Raw genomic sequence first — 8,554 nt, 5'->3', positions numbered from 1 at the left:
ATAATTTTATAATTTCGTATATAATAATTTTATAATTTCAATTATAGTTATACTTCTTTTCCTGGGAAAAGAGCACAAGGAAATCCCAAATTTCCCCACAAATCAGGGCTGGAAAAACCACCCCAGTCCCAAAATGTGATTAAAAGCCGGAACCCCCCCCCGCCAGAATCAGATTATTCCCGCTTTTCCAACCTCTCTTTTCCAGCAATCCCAAGAAAAATAGGATTAATAAACCCCCCCATGGCCCAACATTCCCTTTTCCAGGCGCAGATCCCGACATTTCGGGCACTTCCAGTTCCTGGATAATGAACTCACCTTGGCCCCTTTCTTGCCTGGAGGTCCCAAAACCTGAGGAGGAAGAGAAATCCCAGATTTTCTTTGGGATAAAGAAAAAAAAGGATCTCCCTTCCGTGTTCCTTGTTTTCCCGGGCAAAGGAATCTCAGCCTTATCATGGGATAGGAAACCCAGAAAGGGCTCCACAAACCCCCCAAAATTCCCAAAATTTGGGATTTACCAGGAGAAGCTCGGGAAGAATCCCCCACGGAACCGCCGGAGGTTTTGGCTCCGGGGATCGACGACCCCTCCCAGGAAAGAGCTTTTGGTGACGCTCCCAGAGCTTCCCACTGGGAATTCCTGCTCGTCCAAACGTCCTCCTGCTCTTCCTTCCCGGGGGGGAGGTGGGATTTGGGAAGGAGAAGGGTGGGATTTGGGAAGGAGAAGGGTCACTGAGCCCAGGGCAGGTGGGATTTGGGAAGGAGAAGGGTCACATTCCAGGAGGAAGAGCAGGAATTCTGGAAGCAGAAATTGTCCCTATACACCCATCAGAGGACATTCCAAGGCCAACAACCCCTTCCCAAACATCCCTGTGGAATTTCTTCTGGGAAGAACCACCTCTCTTGCTCTGGGTGACACACCCAGACCTTCCCACAGGGAATTCCTGCTCCTCCAAAAACATCCTCCAGGACACTGGAGGCGCTCCCAGTCCCTTAGGGTGGTCCCATTCCCGGATGGAAGTCCAGTTGGAATTGGATGGGACACCCCTGAGGGTTCTCCAGCAGGATCCAGAGCAGCTCCAGGAGCAGCTGGATCAGAGGGACAGGCCTGGAGCACAAGGAAAACATTCCCTTCTCCCATTTTTTTGTTACTTGGAAAAAAAAAGACCAACATGGAATGATCTCCAACAACTTCGTCATCCAAATCCGGTCTTTTCTTTCCCTCGTGCGGGAATTTCTCCCCCCTTTTTTTGCCTCAGGGCTGGAAAACCTGGAAAAAAAAACCCCACTGGGTAATAAATATTCCCTGGAAATCGATCTGGGGAAAATTCAGAGCCTGGAGAAGTGATTCCATCGTCTCCTCGTCCTGCTCCCATTCCGTGGGTGATCCACGGGAGAAAATGGGAATTTAAAGTTTCCCAGTGTTTTTTTTTTCCTGATTAATAACTGGATGACTTTCCCAACAACCCCAAAAAAGGTGGAATTTTGCACTCTCGTGTCACCCTGTAGGATTTTCCAGGGAAGGATTTTCCAGGAAGCTCCTTTGAGGAGGAGCTGGGAATACCAAGAAAAAAAAGGGCTGGGAATACAAAGAAGGGTTGGGAATACGAAGATTGGAGTGAGGGAGTTGGCTGGAAGATCATGGAAAAGGCCTGTGGGTTATTCCTGAAATTCTGGGATGCATCCCTCCTGCTCCATGGGGGTGACTCAAGGTCTGTGATCCCGCTCATAGTTACCCCCACAGCCGGAGCACCTGGAATTCCCGGGTTTCCCTGCAAGGAAAAAAGGACATCAGAGGAATGTGGGGTGACAGCAACTTCCTTCTCCTTGTTTTTCCCCCTCCGTCCTTCCCTTAAAACCGCTCCCAACTCATCTGGGAAGCGCGAGGCGGATCGGAGGAGACGCCGAGCTCGAGGACATTCCCGGTGGTTTCACCCACCAAGCTGAGCTTCCAAGAGCTGGGATCCAGCTGGGAAAAAGTCGGGATACCCCCAGCTGAGCTGCTCCCTCTTCCTGTCTCACTCACTTGCTCTCCCTTCTGCCCCGGAGCTCCTGGAATTCCCTGGAAGACACCAAAAATCCCGCCGGATTCAAGAGAGATTCCACGCTTTTGCTCCCGGTTTTGGGAGACTCTCCCAGGAAGAGGGAGGGAGAGGAGGATGAAGCTCTTCAGCCTCCAGTTTTCCCACTAATTCCAAGATATTTTTTCCAGACAGGGCTCTTGGCTGAAAAATGGGAATTCCCAAGCCCGGGAAAGCTTTGATTTCCAACTACCAGGAGCGCGGGGCGGTCCCATCCCAGGGAAAATCCATCAAGGATGAGGGATCACCTCTCACAGGGTTGGAATTTCCCTGCTGGAAAGTGGAATCCGGGCCTGGAATGTTCGGAGGGAGGCGTTCCCAAATTTAGGTGGGAGACGATTTGCCTCCTAAACCACTTTTGGGGTGAAATTCTACAGTTCTCTAGGGGGGGGTCTTGCAAAAGTGGCATTTATTATTTTATTAAAATATATATTATTTTATTAAAATATCCCATCTTCCCACCCTATCCCAGGTCTCTGCAGTCGGAATTCCACAGTCCAGGGAAGTGCTGGTGTGTAAAATTATCCCCTTTCTTTGCTTTTTTGAGGAAAAAAAAAAAGGGTCGGGGTTGGGTTGGAAAGGACCAGTTGAAGATCTCCTTGACCTTGGAAAGTCACTTCCAAACCGAGCTATTCCACGATTCCCTGATTCCCACAGCCCCTGACGATGGTTAGGGATAAAAAACTCCCTTGGCACCTGAAACCAGGGACAGGAATTCGGGATTTCAGTGCCTACCTTTGGTCCTGGTGCTCCCGGAGGTCCCATCGGCCCCTGGAAACGACGGGAGAAACGGGGAAAGCTCTGAGTTTAAATCCCAACATTTTCCCCTCTTCTCCACATTCCCACAGGAGATTCACCTTCCAGGAAAAATCCTGGTGTTGGAGGAGACTTTGGAGATGCTGGAGCCTCCAGGGGGACTTTAAATTCAAATTTTGCCGCAAAATTCCCGACCCACCTGCTCTCCTTCTTCCCCCTTGGAGCCTGGAGCGCCAGGAATTCCCGTTCCCGCCGTCCCCTGCGAGGCAAGCGCGGAATTCTCAGGAAAAGCCGCTTCCCGAAGCTGTCCCAGAGCGTTTTGTCCCCTCCCCAAAATCTGCTTCGGAGCTCTCCCCACGAAGCGGGAGGGGAGAAATTCCCTCTGGAAATGTTTGCCACGGGATATCCCGGGGTGAGTATCCCGATCCCTCGGTATCCCGATCCCCTGGTCAGGTGTGGGATGAGCACGGAGCACCAGGAACCCCCAAAACCAGCAGTTCAGCTCAGTTAAGCCTTTTCCCAAGCTCTAGGCGGGGTCTAAGTCTACAGGGATCAGTTGAAGCCCCAGAACTGAGCCCTGAGCCTTGAGTTTTGAGGTTTTGGGAATTCCTTGATTTGGGAATGCCTTGATTTGTGGCTCTGCCCCCTTCCAAACTTGGGGTCTTGAGGTTTTGGGAATTCCTTGATTTGTGGCTCTGCCGCCTTCTAAACTTGGGGTCTCGAGATTTTGGGAGTTCCTTGATTTGGGAGTTCCTTGATTTGTGGCTCTGCCCCTCCCAAATTGGGGTCTTGAGTTCTTGAGAATTCCTTGATTTGGGAATTCTTTGATTTGTGGCTCTACCCCTCCCAAACTTGGGGTCTTGGAGTTTGGGGAGTTCCTTGATTTGGGAATTCCTTGATTTGTGGCTCTGTCCCTTCCAACTTGGGATCTTGAGGATTTGGGAGTTTCTTGATTTGTGGCTCTGCCCCTCCCAAACTTGGTGTCTTGAGGTTTTGAGAGTTCCTTGACTTGGGAATTCCTTGATTTGTGACTCTGCCCCTTCCAACCTGGAATCCTGAGATTTTGGGAATTCTTTGATTTGGGAGCTAATTGTGGTTCTGCCTCTTCCAACTTGGGGTCTTGAGTTTTTGAGAATTCCTTGATTTGGGAATTCCTTGATTTGTGGCTCTGCCCCTTCCACCTTGAGGTTGTTCCCTCAGCCATCTCCCCCTGGTTCCTTTCTCCAGCCCCTCCTGCAGAATCCCAGCCCATCCAGGACCTGAGGGTCACCGACACTGCCGGGAGCAGCTTGAAGCTCTCCTGGAAGAGGCTTCCTGGGATAACCCACTATAAGATATCCTGGGGGCCAGCCAACAGTGAGTATCCCAATCCCTCGATATCCTGATCCCCCGGTCAGGTGTGGGATGAGCCCAGAGCACCAGGAACCCCCAAAACCAGCAGTTCAGCTCAGTTAAGCCTTTCCCCAAGCTCTAGGCTGGGTCTAAGTCTACAGGGAGCAGCTGAAGCCCCAGAACTGAGCCCTGAGTCGAGTTTTAGTCTCCAACAAAGGGATCCACTGGATCTGAGCCCGGCTGGGATTTGGGAAATCCAAGCAGTTCCCTTCCAGCAGCACAGGGGACACCCTGGGGACCAGCTCTGCCCTCCCTGCCCAGGTCCCACAGGATCGGGGTGAGGGAGCTGCTGGAACAAGGATTATTGATCATTCCCTTGGGGAAAGCTCCTCCCCCAGGAGGGGGAGAAATTCTCTCTGGGAACGTTTGGCTGCTCCAGGAACGTTGGGAGATCCCAACCTGCCTTCCCACAACTCCCCCATGCTGTTCCTTGGGCTCCCTGCCCTCAGCTCCCCCTGGGGCCGATGGATTCAGGGAACATCTGATGTGGGATGTGACCTTTTCTCCCGGTGGTCCAGGAAGTCCAGGAACTCCATGGAGCCCCACAGGGCCTGGCAAACCAGGTTTTCCCTAAAAAAGGAAGATCCAGTCTCAAATCTTTCCCTTCCAGCCCGAAAAGGTTCAATTTGAAGTGCAAAAAACATGAGCAGAGAAACATCTCCCCCGATATTCTCACCCTAAACTGAGGGTTTAGAGGGTGTTCCCAAATTCCCTTTTCCTGCATAAATGACTTACGGATCACTGGCTTTGCTGAGGAAGGGAAAATAAAGAGGTGTTGGCTTGGATGGGAAGAGAATCCGTGGAAAGGGCTGATCCATGGGATACAGCTCCACAACATGGAAATGGGAATGAAAAAAGGCCCCATGGATCATGAGGGACAGGAACAGGAAACTTGGGAAGGAGCAGGAACAGGACATGGACATGATCCCTCAGTAGTCCCTCGGGTTTGAGCCTTTTGTAATCCAGGGATTTCCCAAATTTTCTTTTCTTTTATTATTATCTAAATATCTTACTAGTATTATCTTTTATTTATTATTATCTTTTATTTCTTATCTTTTATTTCTTATCTAGTCCTCCCTGAACCTTTTAAATTCTCTTTTCTCCCCTTCAGCTCCAACCTCCCACATTCCCAAACATCCCTGTGGAACTTCTTCTGGGAAGAACCACCTCTCTTGCTCAGGGTGATGATCCCTGTGGATCCAACTCAGAATATCCCGGGATTCTGTGAAATCTGCTGCCTGGTTTGCTGTCCCACCTTCTCTCCTTCCTCTGGATCTGTCCCAGGATTTTCCTGAGCTCCTGACCCCAGGAGAGGTGGGATTTGGGAAGGAGAAGGGTCACACTCAGCTCCATTCCAGGAGGAAGAGCAGGAGATCTGGCAGCAGAAATTGTCCCTCTACACCCACCCCTCGTTCCGGAGGACATTCCAAGGCCACCAACCCCCTTCCCACCGTGGCTGGGCAGCTCTTCCCAAGCTCCTGGAGCCATCCCTGGACCACTCACCGGCTCTCCTGGGCCTCCTCTGTCCCCCTTGAGGCCGCTCCTCCCCCGAGGGCCCTGCAGGGAGCACAGCACACTCTCACTTGGCGGATTTCCATGGATTTTCGGGAAGTTTGGTGGAAATAATGAGGAAAAAGGGGCTTTTCATCATCACCAAGGCGAACCTCAGGACTTACCCTGGCTCCTGCATCTCCTGGTTTGCCCTGAAACACGAAGGACAAGGACAATCAACCTGGGATGTGGAACCTCAAGAGGTTCCTCTCCCAACTTCATCCCATAAAAAAAACGCTCCTGGGGCCTGACGAGCCCAAAAACCCAAAATTCCCACCCCCATGGGAAGGCAGAGGGGTCCAGACACCTCAACCTGCAGGATTTGGGGTCAGGTCCCCTCTTCTTGGGGCACATCAAGGCTCAACCCCCCTCTCTCACCTTGATGGAGATCCCTGGAGGCCCCGGTGGTCCCGGCATTCCTGGTGATCCCGGTGGTCCTGCCGCCCCAGGAACACCTGGCTGCCCTTTGGGTCCCTGAAACGAGAGAAAACCAGGAGAGGGAAGGGATTTGGGATCTCTCCCATCTCTCCTTTTGCTTCTCCTCCAGGCTTGATACTCACAGGGGGGCCCGGCTGCCCATTCCGGCCGGGAATCACCTCCACTCCTCCCAGGACGTATCCCGGCTCACCCTGCGGACAAAGGTGGGAGGAAACGTTGGGAAATCCGGGAATTTGATGATTTAGGGGCGATTCCATCAGCAGGGAAAGCAAAGTTAAACCCAAACCATCTCCTTTGGCAGCAAAACCGCGTGGCCAGGACACGGGATTTGTTTGTTGGCTTGGAAGAAAATTAATTCCAGAGGGGGGGGAAAAAAAGGAGGTTGGATTTCAGCAGGATCCATTCCCGGTTTTCAGTCATGCTGATAGATCAGGGGGATGCAGGGAAGGAGCAGGAATGTGCAGTGGGAGAAAAGGGAAGGAGAAGAAGCTCCTGGGATTGCACTGGGAGAAAGGGGAAGGATAAGAAGCTCCTGGGATTGCACTGGGAGAAAGAGGAAGGATAAGAAGCTCCTGGGATTGCACTGGGAGAAAGAGGAAGGATAAGAAGCTCCTGGGATTGCACTGGGAGAAAGAGGAAGGATAAGAAGCTCCTGGGATTGCACTGGGAGAAAGGGGAAGGATAAGAAGCTCCTGGGATTGCACTGGGAGAAAGGGGAAGGAGAAGAAGCTCCTGGGATTGCACTGGGAGAAAGGGGAAGGATAAGAAGCTCCTGGGATTGCACTGGGAGAAAGGGGAAGGATAAGAAGCTCCTGGGATTGCTCTGGGAGAAAAGGGAAGGATAAGAAGAATTTTTGGGATATCCAAACATTTTGATGCCCCAAATGCAGGAACAACGGGTTTGTTCCTGGTGGAAACTCGGGTGGGAAGAAGGACCCATCCAAGTCCCACCTCCTTCTGGGAACAGCCAATTAAATGTGCCAAGTCCTGGGATTTCTCCACAAAGACAGAAAATTCCTCCTTGGAAAACTGAAGGAGAAGTCCCCCAGGTGAAGATTAGAAGTTAGACCCGGCTTAGAAGTTGATGTTCACCAAAGATCACTGTGGAAGTGCTTGGAAAACAGGGATCAGAGCTCCAAAATAGCTTTTTTTTCCCAATAAAACCCGGGAATGAAACTCACTCTGTCTCCTTTTGGCCCCGCCGGGCCCGGATAGCCGGGAGATCCCTGGAATTAGAAGTAGATTCTGAAGGTTAAACAGGAAATCACCCACAAGACCATGGATGCTCCATCCCTGGTAGTGTCCAAGGCCAGGTTGGAGCAACCTGGGATAGTGGAAAGTGTTCCTGGGGTTGGAAGTGGATGGACTTTAAGGTCTCTTCCCACCCAAACCATTCCATGATTTTCAGAAATGAGGGGGTTTAGGATCCACCCTCAGTGCTTCCAAGTCTCTCTCCAGCTTAATCATTCCCAGTCAAGGGAAATGCTGGATACAGGTGGACAAACAAAGCTCTGGATGCTCCTGGCAGAGCCCAGCCCCAAATTCCAGTTCCAAATGGGGCCACAGAGTCCTTGGAGCCCCTTGCAGGGACTAAAGAGGTTCCAGGAGAGCTGGAGAGGGACTGGGGACAAGGCCTGGAGGGACAGGACACAGGGAATGGCTTCCCACTGCCAGAGGGTTAGATGGAATATTGGGAAGGAATTGCTGGCTGGGGAGGGACTGGAATGGATTTCCCAGAGAAGCTGTGGCTGCCCCTGGATCCCTGGAAGTGTCCAAGGGCAGGTTGGAGCAACCTGGGATAGTGGGAGGTGTTGGGGTTGGAACTGGATGATCTTTAAGGTCCCTTCCCACCCAAACCATTCCATGATTCCAAATACTCACAACATCGCCTTGGACGCCGGGAATACCCTGGAAAACAGGGAGAGGGAGGTATTTGAGGGCCACCCTCCCTCCTAAGTGACACTGTGACAAAGTCAGTCCAAACAAACACCCACCGTGACTCCGGGGGGACCGGGAGGACCCACCCGGCCCGGCCTGCCCGGCAGCCCGGGAATTCCATCCTTCCCAGGGAGTCCCTAAAGGTAGGGAAAGAAACAGCATGGAAAAGTCACTGCCTTGGATCTTCAAACTCTTCCTGGAATGCTTGGGAACATCCCCAAAAATTCCAGAGCATGCACATAAAACACGTTTGTTCCCTTTGGCCTGATTTTCAAAATCCAACCAGGAAGATCCCAAGAGGATTCTTTGCTGGAGCTCTTCCTTAATTCCAGTAATTTAGTTGGGTGTAGTGGCAGGGTGCAGGGCTAGATGGGATATTGGGAAGGAATTTCTGGTTGGGAGGG

General features: G+C 51.6%; 1 protein-coding gene across 1 annotated transcript; it reads right to left on the bottom strand.

Annotated features, from left to right (window-relative positions):
* Window positions 1-311: 311 nt before the first annotated feature.
* LOC108493842 (putative uncharacterized protein DDB_G0281733) lies at window positions 312-8,287 on the bottom strand. Its single transcript, XM_017807726.1, has 13 exons — window positions 8,207-8,287; window positions 8,094-8,120; window positions 7,394-7,438; window positions 6,335-6,403; window positions 6,153-6,248; window positions 5,900-5,926; window positions 5,727-5,780; window positions 4,722-4,793; window positions 3,031-3,090; window positions 2,811-2,846; window positions 2,021-2,056; window positions 1,731-1,766; window positions 312-348 (listed from the first exon to the last, which is right to left on the bottom strand). The coding sequence occupies exons 4-13, from the start codon at window positions 6,352-6,354 to the stop codon at window positions 312-314; spliced, it is 474 nt and encodes a 157-aa protein (XP_017663215.1). The 5' UTR covers window positions 6,355-6,403; window positions 7,394-7,438; window positions 8,094-8,120; window positions 8,207-8,287.
* Window positions 8,288-8,554: the final 267 nt, after the last annotated feature.

This window comes from Lepidothrix coronata, unplaced genomic scaffold (genome assembly GCF_001604755.1).
Source record: "Lepidothrix coronata isolate B3197 unplaced genomic scaffold, Lepidothrix_coronata-1.0 Scaffold20, whole genome shotgun sequence".
Taxonomy (NCBI): domain Eukaryota; kingdom Metazoa; phylum Chordata; class Aves; order Passeriformes; family Pipridae; genus Lepidothrix; species Lepidothrix coronata.
Note: the sequence above shows the minus strand (reverse complement) of the source record. Positions and strands in the feature narration are given on the sequence as shown.

What these genes read in the sequence shown, in the direction of transcription:
- LOC108493842 (XM_017807726.1), bottom strand. Translation starts at nt 6,354, where the DNA reads ATGGGCAGCCGGGCCCCCCT. An exon ending in CTGGACCACCGGGAGAAAAG is followed by an intron (nt 3,091 to 4,721) that starts GTCACATCCCAC and finishes CTTGCCTCGCAG; the next exon opens with GGGACGGCGGGAACGGGAAT. An exon ending in CGGGAGCACCAGGACCAAAG is followed by an intron (nt 2,057 to 2,810) that starts GTAGGCACTGAA and finishes GGTGTCTTCCAG; the next exon opens with GGAATTCCAGGAGCTCCGGG.